The sequence below is a fragment of the Toxorhynchites rutilus genome, chromosome 3 (assembly GCF_029784135.1).
Source record: "Toxorhynchites rutilus septentrionalis strain SRP chromosome 3, ASM2978413v1, whole genome shotgun sequence".
In the NCBI taxonomy this organism is placed as follows: domain Eukaryota; kingdom Metazoa; phylum Arthropoda; class Insecta; order Diptera; family Culicidae; genus Toxorhynchites; species Toxorhynchites rutilus.
The window spans coordinates 291164782-291184098 of NC_073746.1; the positions used below are offsets into that span (position 1 = coordinate 291164782).

At 39.8% G+C, this 19317-nt stretch overlaps 1 protein-coding gene and 1 pseudogene across 1 annotated transcript; both read left to right on the forward strand.

The window, feature by feature from the left end:
* The first annotated feature begins 4480 nt into the window (after window positions 1-4480).
* Window positions 4481-5578, forward strand: LOC129774299 (uncharacterized protein K02A2.6-like). The gene has a single exon (XM_055778017.1). It carries the CDS (start codon window positions 4481-4483, stop codon window positions 5576-5578), a length of 1098 nt encoding a protein of 365 aa, XP_055633992.1.
* A 7881-nt stretch (window positions 5579-13459) lies between these two features.
* On the forward strand, window positions 13460-13536 carry LOC129781016 (U4 spliceosomal RNA; annotated as a pseudogene).
* The last annotated feature ends 5781 nt before the right edge of the window (window positions 13537-19317 follow it).

Sequence of the window (19317 nt, forward strand, 5' to 3'; positions counted from 1 at the left end):
TAGGAGCTATTAACACTCAAAATCTCGGTCTCCGGCGTAACGCTTTCGATTTCGAAACTTTGATTTTACACCCCGGTATAGAAATGAAAGACGTAGTCCTACGTCAAAAAAATTTAAACTGTATATAATCGAGTCCAAAATTGTATATAACCGAATCACATATAATCGAGTCTGTATATAATCGAGTCCAACCTGTATTAGGCACTGACTAACGTTTATTAGTTTGAGTAATTTAGGTGTTGATCAAATCAAAACTACATAACACCACATACCATTTTAATATTTTGACCAGCGTGATGATATCCATATCGATTTTTTTATATCACTGAGGTCTTGTTTCGTTTCAGCTTTTTTTCGATGATTTCGACTAACTCAATTCCACTAACGAAGCCCCTGATTTCATTGTTTGATTTTCTCCAAAACTTAAGCAGCTCAGCCAGTTTACGTCAGTTTATGCTGCAAAACGACCGAGATAAGAATTGCCCACGTGGACAACAGGGGGAGGGGTATAGGAAATGTCCCCGTTTGTCCACGGAGGGGTGTCTAAGATAGTGCTTTTTCTGTCCACGTGGTATGTGGACAGCCTCCTATGTATAATTGATTATCCGATTTCTAAACACATTGAAGTCAAATTCATCACAAACATAATTAAAAAGACGAAGACATGAATCAAACGGATTATTGTAGCCGTAGTTGGTTCAATGATATGGATCCGCTTAAAGTGACGAATTTCGAAAACGGCGAGAAGGGATATATAAAGTGTTGTATATGCAAACAGTGTTAGATTATCCTAAAATCGTTCTGGCGCCACTGCCTGCAGTTATAAAAATATAGATCGAATAAAAGCTACACACGGTTCTCTTTATCCCGATTTCTAAAAATTGTTATTCGCTTAAATTAATACAGTATTTCAATAAAGGTAGTAACATATCTTCGTATATGTGGTTAACACTTCTGTGATTCCTGAATATGTAACATTTTGGTGTCAGAAGTGGGATACGGCAGTAAAAGTTTTTCGGTCGAAAAAAAGTCGCGTACGCTTCGATTCCACGAAAAGCAAAATGGCTTCCCAAGACCCGAATGCAGAGCTAATGCAATCTCTCACAAAAATGATAGCCGACGCCCTGAAGTCATCCATCCAATCCATTTTGGGGCAAATGAATCCTGCCGGAGATGCAATGGTGCCACCCGTGAAACCACCTTCGTTTTCTGTTCCCGAATACCGTATTTCGGACAACACATCCGTTACTGACTATTTCAAGCGCTTTGAATGGTCTCTGCAATTGAGTAAGATTCCGGCAGAACAATACCCACACTATGCTCGAGTGCATATGGGTACAGAATTGAATAACGCCATCAAATTCCTGATAAGTCCTCGCGATCCAGCGGACATCTCGTTCGACGAACTTCGATCGGCACTAGTAAATCACTTCGACCAGCCAAAGAATAAATACGTTGAGAGTATAAAGTTTCGGGAGATCGTGCAACAGAGCGACGAATCCGTGTCCAGTTTCGTTCTCCGGCTCAGACAAGGTGCTGCGCATTGTGAATATGGAGAATTCCTTGATAGAATGTTGATCGAACAGCTCTTACACGGTCTCGATTCACGCGAACTGTGCGACGAAATTATAGCAAAGAAACCGGCGACATTCAATGACGCTTTCGAGATTGCGCACACAATTGAAGCTACCCGTAACACAGCTAAAGAAGTGAGAACGGTAAGACCATCGCTAGTTTCAGAGGGAACCAACAAGTTTGGTTATGAGCCACCGAAGACACGGAGTGGAAATCCAAATGACGTATCTTCGTCACACCTATACAAGGGTAGAGGGAAACCAACATACGACTCTAGAGTATGCAGTGGCTGTGGTGGTCAACATACACGTAGTCAGTGTAAGTTCCGCAATGCAACTTGTTTCACCTGTGAGAAAAAAGGGCACATTGCCAAAGCTTGTAGGTCCAGTAAATATCAATCACAGGATCGCTCCACGTCTCAAGTGCAATTGGAGAAGCCTTCTGAAGAAGTCGACGAAGTAATGCGGTTGAGCAAAATTCATTCAGTCGCTGCGTGCCAGAAAAAGGTAGTCAGTGTCAAAATAGACGGTCGCCTCCTGGAAATGGAGGTTGATACCGGAGCCCCGTGCGGCATCATTAGCGAGAAAAAGCTACGAACGATCAAACCCACGTTTACACTAAAGGGCACAGATCGGCAATTCTCCAGTTACACCGGACACAAAATTATGTGCATGGGTCTTCTTCCAGTGAATGTCAGCGTCGGAGCAACTACACACAAACTGAACTTGTACGTTGTGTCCGGGGACTATGACGCCCTTTTTGGAAGGGAATGGATTTCGCAATTCATGAAAGAGGTAAATCTAAACGAGCTGTTCTCAAAAACTGATCCGATACATTCACTAGTATCTACAAAATCGACGTGTGCAGTAGAACGAGAGGCTCTTTCGCAGTTGCTGGTGAACTTCGAGGATGTTTTCAGTGACACCCCTGGTAAGCTGATTGGGCCTCCCGCATCAGTGCATTTGAAACCTGGAACAACTCCCATTTTCGTAAAAGCTGGAGACGTACCACTTGCATTGAAAAGCCAATATGTCAAAGAAATTGATAAAAAATTAGCATCTGGTGCCTATGAGAGAGTGGATTACTCTGAATGGGCCTCCCCCACACACATTGTGGTCAAGAAGAACGGAAAACTACGCATCACCGGCAATTACAAACCAACGGTAAACCCTCGAATGATTATCGACGAACATCCGATCCCCAAAATCGAATACATTTTCAACCAAATGAATGGAGCCAGTTTGTTCTGTCATCTGGATGTTACGGACGCTTACACACACCTTCCTATTGATGCGGAGTTCCAACATGTTCTAACTCTCAATACACCAACACATGGACTGGTACGCCCTACAAGAGCAGTCTACGGGGAGGCAAACATTCCAGCGATCTGGCAACGTCGTATGGAAACGGTATTTCAAGGTCTATCCAATGTCATCAACTTTTATGACGATATTATAGTTTATGCAGACGGGTACGAAAACCTCATCTCAGCCCTCACATCGGTTTTTGAAAGATTAAGGCACCATGGTTTACGTTTAAACCGATTCAAATGTATTTTCGCCTCGCCGGTACTTGAATGTCTGGGTCACAAAATAAATGCACACGGGTTGCACAAATCAGACAAACACATTGAAGCCATACGGGATGCACCCCGTCCTTCAAACAAAGAGGAGCTACAACTGTTTTTAGGAAAAGCCACGTACTATAATTCGTTTATTCCTAATCTCTCAACACGATCTCGTTATCTGCGTGATATGCTACAAGACGAAGCTTTCGAGTGGAAGCCGGAACGAGTGACAGCTTATGAAGACATTAAATCAACACTAATTTCACCACAAGTACTAATGCAGTATAACCCGGCTCTTCCTTTGTTGCTAGCAACAGACGCTAGCAAAACCGGTTTAGGAGCTGTCCTATCACATCGCCTGGCGAATGGCTTGGAACGCCCGATTGCTTACGCAAGCTGCTCAATGTCTCCTACTGAGCAGCGCTATCCGCAGATTGACAAAGAGGCTCTCGCTATCGTGTGGGCGATCAAAAAGTTTTTTCACTTCCTCTACGCTCGCCGATTCCAAGGGATTGCTAAGATGGCCGTCTTTCTGTAGCCAGCATAGACACTCATGAGCATAGAAATCATAACCTGAAATTAAAAATGAAGTGCTCCACGCGATCCTGTAGCAGTGATTTTAATTGCAAATCGCCAAGAAAGCTTCCGGATAGGTATCAAACATCGCTAGTTAAAGGAAACTATCCAACGTAATCAAATATTAACATATAAGACTCCAAACAGTAAACAATATGTGAGCCCCCTTAGCGCGAGCCCTGCTTTATGCTGCCTACGCTCAATTTGCATTGGTTGGGATAGGGTTGCCACAGCCCCGGCCGATTCACTCTAATCACCGACCACAAACCGTTGACGCAAATTCTTCACCCTACTAAATCGCTCCCAAATTTGTGTATCAGTAGAATGGCCAATTATGCTGATTATTTGGCACATTTCAATTACGACGTTGTGTACAAATCAACGAAGGAGAACGTAAATGCAGACTACTGTTCTCGTATCACACGACCACCAACAAAGGAACAAGTAAACAAACTTTCACTTCGTGAGGGAAGAGACATCGGTGAAGACGAGTTCGACGTATTTGCTCTTCGTCAAATTGCACAACTACCCATACGCGCAGATCACATCGCTCGAGAGACACGCAAAGATTCTAGTCTTGGTAAAATCATTCAACTTTTGGAAGCCGGTTCTGATTTGTCACGATTTGGCTATAAAGCTCCGGAGGTGAAATATTCGCTGGCTGCAGGTTGTTTAGTGTTCGAATACAGAGTTGTAGTGCCGCCAGTGCTGCGACAGTTTGTGTAAAAAGACCTCCATGTAGCACATATTGGGATTGTGAAAATGAAGGGCCTCGCTCACTCGTTTGTTTATTGGCCAGGAATAGATGCTGACATCGAAAACACAGCAAAATCGTGCCCTGAGTGTGCTCGTCAAGCACACGCTCCCCCGAAGTTTAGTGAACACCACTGGCAGTATCCCAAAGGCCCCTGGGAAAGAATACATATAGATTATGCGGGTCCAGTGGCAGGCTCAATGTTACTGATTATTGTAGACGCGTACAGTAAATGGTTGGAGGTGAAGGTCACCAATACCACCACGACAGCATCAACGATTAGTATTATGGATGAGTTGTTTTCGAGATATGGAGTACCAATAACCGTTGTGTCGGACAATGGCCCCCAATTCACTGCAGCAGAGTTTAAAGAGTTTTTACAGAAAAGTGGAGTCAAATTTCACAAGTTAACGGCTCCTTATCACCCCGCAACAAACGGCCAAGCCGAACGATACGTGCAAACTACTAAAGATGCTCTGAAGGCCATGGGAACTACAGCGTCGACGTTGCACATAAATCTCAATAAGTTTCTACAGCTATACCGTCTAGCACCACACGCAACTACCGGTGAATCACCTTCTAAATTATTCCTTGGTCGGAGTATTCGAACGCGATTTGATCTATTGAGGCCCGAAGACGTACAAATGAGAGTTACGAACAAGCAGCAATCTCGTTTTGAACCATCATTCCGTGAATTCGTCCTAAATCAACAGATCTATTTCTTATCCGGCAACCCTCGTATGGAAAAATGGATTCCCGGAGTTATTACGGCTCGACTTGGAGATCTACATTATGAGATTGCCTATGAAGGTAAACGGTTCAAGCGTCACGTCGACCAGATTCAGTCGAGAAACAGTTTCAAGTGTCCACAGCTAATCGAACCAACTGATGCAGAGGATTCTAGCCAACAAGAGGCTCCAAGGCGCATCCATTTCTACGAGAACCGTTCAACTTTTCCGGAGAATTCTTCTACACCAATCAGTGCGAGAAGTGCTCCTGTCCATCCCGATTCTCCAGAGTTCCGAACACCAACTGGTAGCCCAACTCCTACTATCATGCGGCGTTCTATAAGAAATCATCGCCCTCCGAACAGATACTCTCCGTAAACGATTCAATAAGAAAGAAGGGAAGAAATGTTGTATATGCAAACAGTGTTAGATTATCCTAAAATCGTTCTGGCGCCACTGCCTGCAGTTATAAAAATATAGATCGAATAAAAGCTACACACGGTTCTCTTTATCCCGATTTCTAAAAATTGTTATTCGCTTAAATTAATACAGTATTTCAATAAAGGTAGTAACATATCTTCGTATATGTGGTTAACACTTCTGTGATTCCTGAATATGTAACATAAAGGAATCTGTGCGAGAAGTTCAGGACAGTAAATGGATGAATTATGTCGAAGATGAACATGAACAATGTAAGGCGCCTGGTAGATAATAGCTCCAATGAGCCAATGAGCTTGCACCGGTCGGAATAAGGAGGAACGTTAAGTGGGTCGTTCCACGGGAGTCGTCAACAGAGCTGATGAGCTGTTCCAAATGATAAGCTCATTTGTATGAGCTGAAAGGCTTTGAGCCGCTCACCATGATGAGCTGACTTACCCATCTTTACTCAAAACAAACTGAATGAAAGCAATGCCTCCAAACTGCGCAGGCGTGTTGAGTGGGAAATAGAACTTCCATATGCCACCAGGCGCACTTCTGAAGTTTACACTGAATTCTTTTTTTAAGCTACTGATAAGTGCGCGAAGCAAAAAATCGCGTAAAGCGCGAACACGAAATTATTGCGACACATTCAACAGGGCATAACATTTTTACCATTGGGTAAAAATCAACCAAATTTTGCATGTGTATTGTCTACATGCTGTCAAACTCGAAGTCGTGTTTTTCGATTCAACGAAAATGGAGGTGAACCAACGCGAGTCGAGAGAACAGATACTTTCCAAACACCTGGAATTCCCTGACCTGTCGCACCGGCAGTTGGGAAAAATGTTGAACATTCACCATTCAACCGTCTCCAGAGTGTTGAAGCGGTTCCACGAGCGGGTGACGTTGGACCACGGCAAAGGAGCTGGAAGCAAACCGGGACCGGAGAACAAAAAGACGGAGGGAAAGGTGAAGCGGATGATTAAAGCAAATCCCAACGTCTCAAGCCGTGATTTGGCTAAAAAGATCGGCATGTCGCAGAGCTACGTCCAGAATGCAAAGAAGAGAGCTGGACTACATACATACAAGGTACAGAACTTCCCAAATGGCGATGAGCGGCAACAATCGACGGCTAAAACTCGGGCACGGAAGCTCTACGAGTAGATGCTGACAAAATATGGCTGCTGTGTGATGGACGACGAAACGTATATAAAAGCTGATTTTAAGCAAATTCCGAGGTTGGAGTTTTTCACCGGCAAGAGTTCGATGTGGACGACAAATTTAAGAGGAAGAAAATGTCGAAGTTCGCCTCCAAATATCTCGTTTGGCAGGCCATCTGCTCTTGCGGACTGAGGAGTGAGCCTTTCGTGACAAAGGGCACAGTAAATGGCGAGATCTACAAATCTGAGTGCCTCGAGAAGCGCCTTTTGCCGTTCTTGCAGCAGCACGACGAAGCTCCGCTATTTTGGCCAGATTTGGCATTATGACACTATTCTAAAAGTGTCCTGGAGTGGTATGAGGCCAATTCTGTCCATTTTGTTCCAAAGAACATGAACCCGCCGAGCTGTCCGGAGCTGCGCCCGGTGGAGCAGTACTGGGCAATAATGAAGCGGGAACTTCGGAAGAGCAAGAAGACAGTCAAATGACATGTTAAGAAAATGGAAAAAAAAAACTGAGAAACTGGTACCGGATGACACTGGAGACTTTGATGGAGGGCATCAAGCCAAAATGCGTTCAATTTTACACTCAAGGGTCCATCGATTAACTTTTCTTTTGATTTTTGAAGTAAATATATGTATAAAACTACCCTAAAATTTTGGTTTGATTCTAAACATTATAAGAAAATTGGCAAGACATTTTCGGTGTCGCAATAATTTCGTGTTTGCCCTTCAATTTCGAGCAAATCGCGTAAAAAAATCGTGTAATTTCGAGAGAATCGCGTAAAAAAAGATTACACCATCACCGGTGCGCGTCACAACCACACTCGCACACACTCTCGCAAAATTTGTTTTCTTCTCTTTCTCTTCCCAACGAAGCAGCGGTAGGCAGTGCCAAATCGCGTCGTTTCAAGAAAATTACGTAAACAAAATCGCGAAATTTTGTGAGAATCGCGTAAAATATGGTCACGGAAAAAAATCGCAAAAAAAAAGAAGCCAGTGTATTTGGTTCGTCTTCCCTCGTATTATGCTCCATAATTTTGCTTAACCCATGGTCATTCAATTTATTTTTATTGGGAGATTTTTTTAGTTTGTTGAACTAACTCAATTTATGAAACTATTTGAAATGAAACATTAACAGATTTTATTTGCGATATTGCCTTTTGATAAATACATAACAGCTCATAAGAATAATCAGTAGAAAATGATATTATCAGCTTTCCCACATCTCAGTTCCACCACTTGTTCAGCTAGACATCTTATCGTACGGTTCTTTCATTGTTGGCTTCATTCGTAGTATCTTGGCAACGGCTTTCGTGGCACGTTTCCATTGCTTCGCGCTTATTTTTCCCGGAACGGTGGATGAACTCGACCTTGTAAGCTTACTGAAAGATTTTCTCCTATCCATGCGGGGTGATATCTGTGGTGTCAAAGGTAGGGTTCCATCGTCGAATTGAAAACTTTCCTCGAACATATCCGGATTGGTTCTGCCTAACGCTTCCTTTGTGACGTTAAGATCGATGCACAATAGTACGGATATGCTGCTCCCTTGTTTCGGTGATTCCAGTGGATGATTGACCTTTGATTGGCTCAAGCAAACAGGCGCCTTCGATTGGCGTTTCCTGAACCGAATCGGTTGACGAAGCGGAGATGAGCGTTCGAAGAAAGACTTATTATGCGTGGATTCCATTGTGATGGCTCCGAAATATACGTAGATGTAGACGCTAAGACGCTGCACAGAGAACTGATGCAGAATCCTTGATCTTTTCCCTTTAAGTACCATCATCTCCGATAGTCAGTGAATCTACAGAGATGTTAGATCGAAACGAGTAGGAGTAGGGGGGAATGTCAGTTATAAACAAACACAAGTCTGCCTGCTACCTTCCCGTTTCTAGACAAGTCTCTACAGGCTTGCACCCGTTACACAGTAGGATTACCTGTAGTAGAAGTCATCCGTCGGATGCGGCAGTGCAGAAAGAGAGAGAGAAATCCTAACGGTGGGTTTTGAGCGGGGCGTAGACGGCCCCAAACGAGCCATTCACGGCGACCGAAGTGATCTGCCTAGAAAATGTCTCAGGGATGTAAAGGCGACGACGAGGATTAGAGGAATCACATAATCTTGTTATTACTGACGGAATCCCATAGCTTCGATTCCGAGGGTAACAGGCCACACTTGAGCTGCGAGGCAGGACAGTTTTCCTGTTACTACTCGATGTTCAGATTATAGTGCAACGGTTTCAGTAATAAACTAAGGAAAATTGTGCGTGGTTGTCCTTTGTTATACAAATTGTCCTTTTCTTTGTCTAGTCAGACACAGGATCAATAAAACAATAAATTGTCTCTTTTGTTTGCCCTAGTTTATTGGTCCATTTCATGTGTATTTACTGGAGGCGTTTTGTGTTGTTTTGTCCTCAATTCAGAACATACCGCACACATTCATGCTGTTTCGAGAAAATTAATTGCTATATTGAGATATCTTACGTTAGCTCGAATTTTTAAAACGATTTGCAGGAAGAAAGTTTAACTGATCGGGGACTCTATCAAATATTAGATGATGCACACTGTACCATCCCTAAATCAAAGTACTATCGTAACATTTCAATGCTATAAGGTTCAGAATGATTCCATTAATACATCAGGGATAGATAGATTATAAACAGTTGTTTCGAAATTTTAAGTTCAGACAGTTTTTAAGTTTATTAACCGTTGGAGTACGGGGCAAATTTTGTAAGTATATGCCAAAAGTCCGGATGAGTTTGAGTATATTTAAAAAAATATGTTTTCAAATATGATATGTACTATGTTTTCCTAAGCTGCACCCGTTATAGGATAATCATGGCGTGATCAAATAGTGTAAATTTACAGTTTGAATTTACTGAATTTACAGTTTGGTGTGTATTGTTTACACCTGCCAAATTGCATTGCATTAGATACAGTGATTAAAGCTACAGCTCCAAAACGGCGTGAATAAATTGTGTACAAACAAAACGAAAATGTTCATGCATCCCAACTGGGCGTTTCTAAATCAGCCATGGAACGGGTGATAGAATCATTCAGGGAGCACCTAACATTCGAATGTAAGAAAGGTAGAAAACCAGTTGAAAAGGCAGCCGAATGATCCGAAAAAGGGGTTGAAAGGTAGTAAATCAATCGAAGCGTCGAGTAAACATATCGTTCCAGGATATGGCTGAAATGGAAGCACTTCAAATTGGGTTATTTTTAACAAATCTTGATATCGAAACCACGATATCAATTCCGATATAGGTATACTGAATTTCAATGTTGAGCTGTAATTTTTCAAACGAGAGTACAGTTGAGTTGAACTACCTATAAATAACACTCAGATCATCTTTTATAAGAGCACCATGAATATCATCTTCGATTTTAATCAAGCATTTTATCCATGATTAAATGCTGTGAATATTATTGAACGCTGATTGGTGTCAGTTTCAAACTGTATGCGTATTTGCCTCTCAACCAATCCTACGAAGTTTCTGGAGAATTGAAAAACTTTCGAATCTACAGATTTTTACGAATTGCATTTTGCAATACATTTAGTGATTTAGTGTAGAATAATGCTGAATACAAATGTTAGTTTTTAAGAGTTATAAATGCGCTAGAATAAAGGACTGTTTCCTCGAAGATTATCAAGAGATGCGATGTCAGCGCTCGTGGCATATCAAGGAAATTACACATTTTTTGATGCAGCGTGGGCTGCTAAAAATTTACAGTTTATAAGTAAAGTTTTGACATCGTAATTTATAACACTAAATGAGCTTAAAAATAACAGCAAATGTGCTACCCTCTCATACTGGTACAGCATTTGTATAAACTTCGTCTCGCCCAAACTTATTTTTCGTTACCACATCCACGTTTTCTTATTAAGCCCACGTTTGTGGGTCCAATCGCAAAACTGTTCATTGATTGATCTTCCAATTTACCTTTATAAATTACCTTTTACTGTAAAATTCCTAGCACTTCTAGCAAAACTCGTCATTATAGAATAAAATTATTTTCAGACACAATTCTCGTTCAAGATTTTTCAACCACTTGCAAATAATATGTTTCTTCGTTACATGGAATAAATGTTTGATAAAGAAAAGATGAAAGAGCTCTAAATCGGACAATTCCTTTCTCGAGTTTTGCTCTTATCAACACTTTCGGCGATCCATATTTATTTATATAGATAGAAGATGATATAAGAGTGCGTTTTATCACATTAAAATCCATTTCCACTTTCGAACGAAGATCAATTTCGTTAGCGCAAACATCAAATGGCATCAAATAGATTTTCGAAAATTTTCGATTGTCATGTTTGGTTGGAATATGTTTGGTTGAAATATGTGTGTTATTTTTATGAGACCCCTCTCCATTCCAGAGGAGGGAGGGGTGTTGTACCATCATAGAAACACTTCTCCTACCCAAAAATCCTCACATCCCAAATTTGGCTCAATTTGCTTGATTATTTCTCGAGTTATGCAGAAGTTTGTGTTTCATTTGTATGGCAGCCCCCTTTAGAGAAGGGAGCGGAGTGTCTGACCACCATAGAACCATTTATTGCGCCCTAAAACCTTCACATGCCAACTTTGGTTTCGTTTTCTTAATTAATTCCCGATTAATGCAGAAATTTGTGTTTCATTTGTATAGCAGCTCCTCCTTAGAGAAGCGAGAGGAGTGTCTGTCCACCATAGAACCATTTATTGCAACCTCCACATACCAAATTTGGTTTCGTTTGCTTGATTGATTCCCGAGTAATGCAGAAATTAATGTTTCATTTGTATGGCATCAACATAAAAAGCGTTTCAACGTTTAATGATGTTTCCTACTGTGTCCCTGTTTCATATCCCTCCTATCCGATCTATAAACTTTTACTTAGTCGCGGCAATACATACACACACTCTTTACAGATACACGGGCCAAAGGTTGTGCAGTCCACTGATGATTCAACAAGAGCCAAAGGTTGTACCGCTCATGACAACTCTACACGAGCTGATGATTGCGCCGGCTAGTGACCATTCTATCCTGGATTCCTCGAGTCGAGAAGACGCACCACGCTAGATATGGGGTACATACAAGGGGGGCGTCGCTGATTAATGGTCAGCTGCATCCCAATAGGAAGTATCCCGTGCCGGGCACACGTACAGAGCATTGGAGACAGCAACATCCCAATTACGAGAACACTTGTAATACTAACCTCGAGCCGACCGCGAGTAATCGGTTACATATTACTAACATAGATAATAAGAAAAACTGTCAAAATATTGAACTCCGGCCCCGTCAGGCTAACGCCATATGAGCCTTGATAAAAATATATATTGGGAAAAAAAAAACATAAAAAGCGCTCCATCATATATAACAATTTTTTTCTAGAGAATAGCTGTCGAGCTCTAGATGCCAAATGTTTGGCTTTGTAGGTCCTTATGACATTCTACGCAGTTGCCGGTCGGCAGTTCCACTCCGACGTTTGGTTTGAAGCTTCAGAATCGTTGTCAATGTTTTTATTTCTTTTTACCCTTTCGTCGCCCCGTCACCCAGATATGGGTGACACTTTCTTCGTTCAAATTGAACAGGATTTTTAAAAGGAATTCGATAGAATAGGCACCTAAGTGTAACTATAGATTATGTAGAAAAATAAAATTATAACCATATCATTATAATGTTTATATTATATTTTTTTATTAATTAATAGAGCGGATGGTTTGTACTGCAGCTTTTTGCGAATCCCATATACAGGAAAACCTGTTTTTGTGCGGTTGCTTTTTGAGCGATTTCTCATTTGTGTGACTGTTTAGGTGAGATCATATTATTTGTGCGATTAGTTTGTGTGATTCAAGACCCGATGTCATAATAAAATCGCACAAAAAGAGTCGCACAAATGAGGAATCACGCGAAAAGGGACCGCACAAAAACAGGTTTGCCTGTAATATGACTTTGGCATGTGTTATTGTTGTCAATTTATCTTCAAATGGAATGAAATATTGCTAGATCATGTAAAAGTTGTCTACAAACTAAGTTTGATCTTCATTTAATAATTTATTCGGAAGTTGGCTCCGCAAGAAACTCAAAAAAGTCGCTTTGGAAGACGAACGTGTTAAAGTACGCGCTGCACGATATTACTAGGTAAATTCAACACTTCAACAAGCTTACATGTGGATTATATTGGATTTTATGGGTGCACATTTTGTCGTAGGACTACATCTTTCATTTCTATACTGGGGTGTAAGTTCAAAGTTTCGAAAATGAAAGCGTGGTATAATAAGCACTTCTTTCGAAAGATAAAATGTCTACGCGTTATATGCTTGTTTCCTTTTGATCCAAAATTTGCTTTCAAAACTGGCTAGAGAAATCACGCCAATCGGTATATAAGCGAGTGCCGCACGGAAATCCACTCAGTTGTGATTGCGCAACGATTGAGGTACGATAGCTGGAATGAATGGATGTTTCCTTAACACAGACTTAAAAACCATGGAGCCTGAGGAAATCGGCATTGCAAAATAGATGCAAGCTGCGGGTACTTTTGTACTCACTTGCGTTTTTACCGTTTAATGATTAGACAAAATGTTGATAACTATTTGCTGCGATAACTACTACTATAATTTGGGATTTGTTTGCAATCGAATTCGTAAGTTGTTTCTTTCATTCACTGGTTTAATCAATAATTTAATCAAAACACACAAAAGATAGCTCTGCGCAGTGGCGATATCGTACACAATGAGGAACATCCTAGGTGCGATTATTGCTAATTGAAAAAACAAAAATGATTTCTAAGCCAACAGCAGTCCTACGTCAACATTACGGTTATATCATAGGTATAACCCATCCATTGTTTTTTTTTCTTTTTTACTCTTGCGTGATGATTATTTACAAAATAACCGATTTACGGAATGACAAAAATAATGTTGTTGTGGATGTTGCCAACGCATTGAAGCTGAAAACTTCAAAATAAAATAGTCGTTTCTATTCTTTTATCAAAATTAACTATGCGGCCAATAAGTATTATTTATTTTTTTGCGAAAGTTTTGAAATAAAATCGCAATGACGATAAAACAAAAAGAATGCGTTCATGAAGCCTTATATTAATAGTACGAAAGTAACGAAAGTAATATGTATTGGGTATTGAATTCAGGTTTTTATTTCTTCATTCCATACAAATATGGATTGTGCTAATTATAGAGCCATCACTGTATAGGGGTAGTGGGGGCAAATTGGTCATGGGGGGCAAAGTGATCACCCGCTTGTTTGGTAGTAAAACTATTGACTATAGAAGCCGTATTGATAATCCCCTTATGTTCGAAGCATTTAATGACTTTTGAGTCACCCTGTTCTTCAGTAGAGCTGTCGCATGTCAAAATATAAATAAATACAGAAATTGCTCTCTCGATAGCCATTCGGCCGTAGTTCTGTGCGCATGGTATCTAAGTAATTTCTCGTGAAATTTATTTTATTCAATTTGATATGTTGGACAAATCATCAGTTTGTTCACATATTCTAGGAGAGATGAACAGATATTTTGTTTAATCTCTGCGATTAATTACTGTTTACTAAAGCTGATATACCTCATCACATTCTGCTCTTGAAGAGTTTCCTTTTGTGGCTTTGACCCTTGGAAAATCAAACTAAACCAAGCTTCATTATGCGGAACGTTATGTGTTTCTTACTACGTTTTTGTATGTATGAGAAAATTTAAATTGAGACTATAGGTGAATAAGCCAAGCTTATTTCAAACATGTACCTACTATATCAAATATGATTTGAACAATTTTGGACGAAAAAAAAAGCATAAATCTATTCCATTAAGCTTGATATATAAGGGTGACCACTTTGCCCCCACTAGGTGACCACTTTGCCTCCTAGCAAAAAAAAAGTTCGATTTTTCACCTTTTTTTCTAATGATGAAAAATGTACTTTTTTGATTTTTTATAAAAAAGGCCGTTGGCTATCTTGAACAACAATGAGTTAAACCATAATATTCTTCGAAAAACGCGAATTGAAGCGGTATGTGGACGCTGGAAACGGGCATGTTCCTTAGGGGTGACCACTATGCCCCCACTCCCCTATAGCAATCCGTCGGAAAACTTTGGTTCCATATTTAGGCATGTGGTATTTCGGGTTTGTAAATTCGCCAACAAAACTAGACCTGTAATTTTATTAGAAAAGGATCAGCAACCTGACAGCAATCCAGTATGTGGCGCGTTGAGAGCCACGCCCTGTGTACCAGAAACTACTAGTCGAGCATACCGTCTGGGCTCGCGCGGAATCCCACGGCGCCTGGTTTTTCTCGTCTGATTCTCATAGAGTACAATAAAAACAATTGAGATATATCGGTTTCGGCTAGTCGGAATCTCAGTCCCATGTTGACCCTTTACCTGGTAGAATGCCAGTGTGGAGACCTATTGATGCCGTTTTACTCCTGATTTAGTTTCAGTAATCTCCCAGTAGAATTTCATTCGAATTATTGTTGTCCTGCAATACGTTTCTGCTATAAACATGCTGAACATGAACACACACGTTCCTTCTTCAGTGCATTGCAAGTAGTGAATACGGAACCAAATTCATAACACGAAAGACAATTCCAGATAGCTGGAATGATCCTCCAAAATCTTTGTTTATGACAGCTTTCAATTAGGTTTCATGTGAGTTCGGTTGGAAAGAAAGTCTGAATACGCAAGTAATATGGTGAAAATGGGTAAACTTACCTTTATCCTTAACATGCTCCACTTGCAGTGCTTATCCGTTGAAAGATTTACATCTTCCTGACGCCAATCGGATTTCTTCGGTGCCAGGTCCGGTTTGGATGTTGTTCCTGCTCCCAACAAATCCTACAGTATTTTTTTGTGCTTGGGGTTTCTAGACATTTGTTGTAATGTTGTAATAGTTTGATTGAATATCGACAGGAATCTTAGGTATAATTTTGTCTGGACAAGTTGCAGCCCAGAGCTTTAACGAATGTTATGTTCAACGAATTAGGGAATAAAGCAGCATTGAGGGGGGACCTCTGTCTGGATGATCGGAAAATAATAAATTTTCGTTATTTTTCTTTGTTTCGGATGTTAGGGATAAAGTGAATTGTTCGGGTATTTTCGTTATTGTTTAAGGTTTATTTGAATATGTATTTTCCATTTTTTGAGTGCACAAATAATGATTATTACGTTGTTGACAGCTGGATCCGTATATGCTGTCTGAAAATGGGTAGCTCGCTGGTGGTATCGGTTCTGAAGCAACGGGGTGTCGCAGAACGAATTCCAATGGATATTTTGAAACTTTAGGTCAATATCTGAAGCGTTACATAGGGGTTTTTGATTATTCGAAAAATTGCCAAAATGAAAATCGCAGTTTAGAAGCTCATAAAAATTCGAAAAAATGAGATATCAAAAAACCGTTATGTGACGCTTTAGATAATTCATTTTTACATGCTGATAAAAAGTTTCAGCCAAATCGTCCGAGTAGATTTTTCCGATTTTCCAGACCGGGGTCCCCTCTTAACCTCGCTTCAACAATTGCCACTTTGATATCCATGATACGTATGTTATTCCGTGATAGTATATGTTTTCAAATTGTTGTTTCAATGTTGAGTCAAATTTCATTCATCAGATTTTGGTATGGTTGTTCTGCGACCTGCAGTCAATATTCACTGCAATTGTTTGAATAAGCTAACGATAAAAACTACAGCCTTAAGAAGAAAACTGTTAGTTAGTTTAATATTAGTTTACCTTTTGTAGTATGATTTGAAACAATCCAAGGTGAACTATTTGATCTGATCACACGCCATCGTAATGCACATCATAAACCGACAATAGAGTAAACGCATCATCTTGCCTTTTAAATTTAGTTTGAAAATGGAAACGCCCACCAAACAGAACGCCAATACCATAAAAGTTGAATGAAAATGATGAGAGACACGATACTTGTAGATTTCAAAGATGGGATACCTGCAACTCTCATCGCATTTGATGGGTTGTTCAACCAGGCACTGTCAAAATTATATTGTGGCATCAACTTTAATAACCTTTTCGTGTACGAGCGTCGTTATGGATTCAGATCGTCAAAGCCATTAATGATTTTGTGTCACTAATCCGGGCATAGAAAAACATAGAATCCTTTCGACTCGTCCAGTGAAGCTGCCTGTGCTCATTCTGTGGGTTTAACCTATTCAGGTACAACTTTAATTGAAGCTTAGTAAAATCCATACAGCAACACATTCTTGAACACCTTTCACTCCTCATTACGTTGGAGAGTTTGTTTTGTAATGTTTTTTGAGCAGTAGTTTGAAATACAGCTTAGAGGTGCATGGTCCGATGGAAGGTGGGATTTCTTCAGTTTATGTTGGGAATTTCCCGCTATTTAGCTGTCGATGCAGGGATAATATATGCTCATTCGATTGGTCAGCTAGCATGGAAAATTTTCGGTGCTCTATTGAACGAATTATGTACCCGTTTTGAGAGCTGCCTTTGAAAAGAGAACAATGTTTCCATAAACAGCAAATTAGAGAAGCGAACAAACTCGACGCCATTATGAGAATGGCAAGATACGTCAAGTAAAATTTTGTATTAAATTTTTGATTCTAAATGGTGACGGTGTACAAAATAATGGATGATGATGAAGTAGTTCTGTTTCCGATGACAAATTACAAGAGTGTGCTTATCCCCCTGTTAAAAAAACAAGAATTCAATACCCACTACATACAACTTTCGTTTTACTTTTAATGTAGAGCTTTTAAGAAGACATTTTATTTCTGTATCGCTAATTTCATTTTATTTTATTACTTTCGCAAAAAAAATATAGATATTGTTTGGCCAGATAATTTGTACATGTTAATTTTGATGAAGGAAAAGAAAGATTTTTGAATAATATTTCTCTCCTATGATAAGTAGGGGAAAGTCGGGAAAGACGGCAGGGTAGGAAAGACGGACACCCCTGTATATTTGATAAACTACATTGTTATTTTAAATTTTAATGATGTACAAACTTGCAATACATTGTATCAATACCTCTGACACTTACTGTGTGCACCTTGCACCTTGCAGCTGGATGTACATTTTCGTCTGCAGAAAATAAGGCTCTCATCGAGTAATTCTTCCGGGGTATTTCTCGTTACGTGAATGTTTATGATCACTTCTCTACCAGTTTATCGAATCAGCGGAGAAGTTTTCTAATTTTTACTCCAGAAATATTGACGAAAATAAAATACTAATCAAGTCGGGTAAGACGGACACTTCACCGACAAAAGAAAAACATTTTGTTTTGGAAACAATATGATTATCTCCTCCTTCTTTAAGTGACAGATGCCCACTAACTACGTTTGCAAGTGCAACCACATATCATGGACGAATCAGCAGAGCGGTTTCTAAAACGTAATCCGAATGCCGGAAGCTATTTTAGACATGAAAATATGAAAAAAATTACAAGCCCTTCTAGGTGATTTTAGTCTAGCCTTTTTGTTAGATAATTTTAAGGCATATTTGAAGACCTCCAAAACTTATCGAGTACATAAACTTGAATTTTCAGTTAGTGTCCATCTTTCCCGCCAAGTGTCCGTTTTTCCCGACTCAATCTTATTTTTTCAAAAATGCCGGATGCCATTTTTAAAAATTTCTACCTCAAAGACCAATTTTATTATAAAAAGAGACCTAGACTATCAATTTTTGGTAGATAGCTATATATTTTTGGTGGAAATTACGGATAAAATCAACTTAGGGTGTACGTCTGTACTGCCCATGTTTGCATAGGAGACGTAATCAACACCATTGGGAAAACGCAATTTTGTTGTTTTTTTTGCCTACAAGCGTAACCATGCAAATTTCCAATGAAATAATCTGTCCAGTTGAAGAATATTGTCGGCAAAAAGGGTTTAGGAGATTTTGCGGAATAAAACATATTTTTTTTCCATTTGGAAAACGCTTGCGTCGATTTATGCGAACAATCAATCGTTTCAATGAACATTTGTGTCGCCTAGTTGCAAAAACCGGCCAACTCCAGTAATACCAATTTTACAGGAAAGACGATTTTCTGTAGCATCATGCCCCTGGTTTTGCAGCACATCATGATTTTCAAACGTGTGTTTTATAGAGAATTGATCGATATTGTTGCTATTTATCACTTCCGCATAGCTAGACGTAATCAGCAGGCTGCTCTGTCTGTAGCATTAGTATTTACATTTCCGATAATAGTAAAAAACGTTTTCGTCGGTAGTTTCAGTTGCTATCGGATAAAATCAAAAAGGTTTGGAAGAAATTTAGTGAAATGTTTGGAAAAGGTGCGCTGGATTTGTTGCGAGTCTATGATAGTACTTTTTTCCTGAGTACTCTGGCATATGATAAGAACAGTAAAATAGCAAGTTCTAAGTTCACATGACACTTAAAATAATTACCAACTTTTCGGGATGAATTCTATTATGACCACACTACTAAGCGGTAAATCTCCATTTGCACGATGATTTAGGCTCGTCGGAAAAGGTGACATTTGGCACTAAAAATTTTGTGAGTTACAAGTTGTATAAAATGGAAATCAAGAAAGAGAAAATCTCGATACCTTCCACAGCTT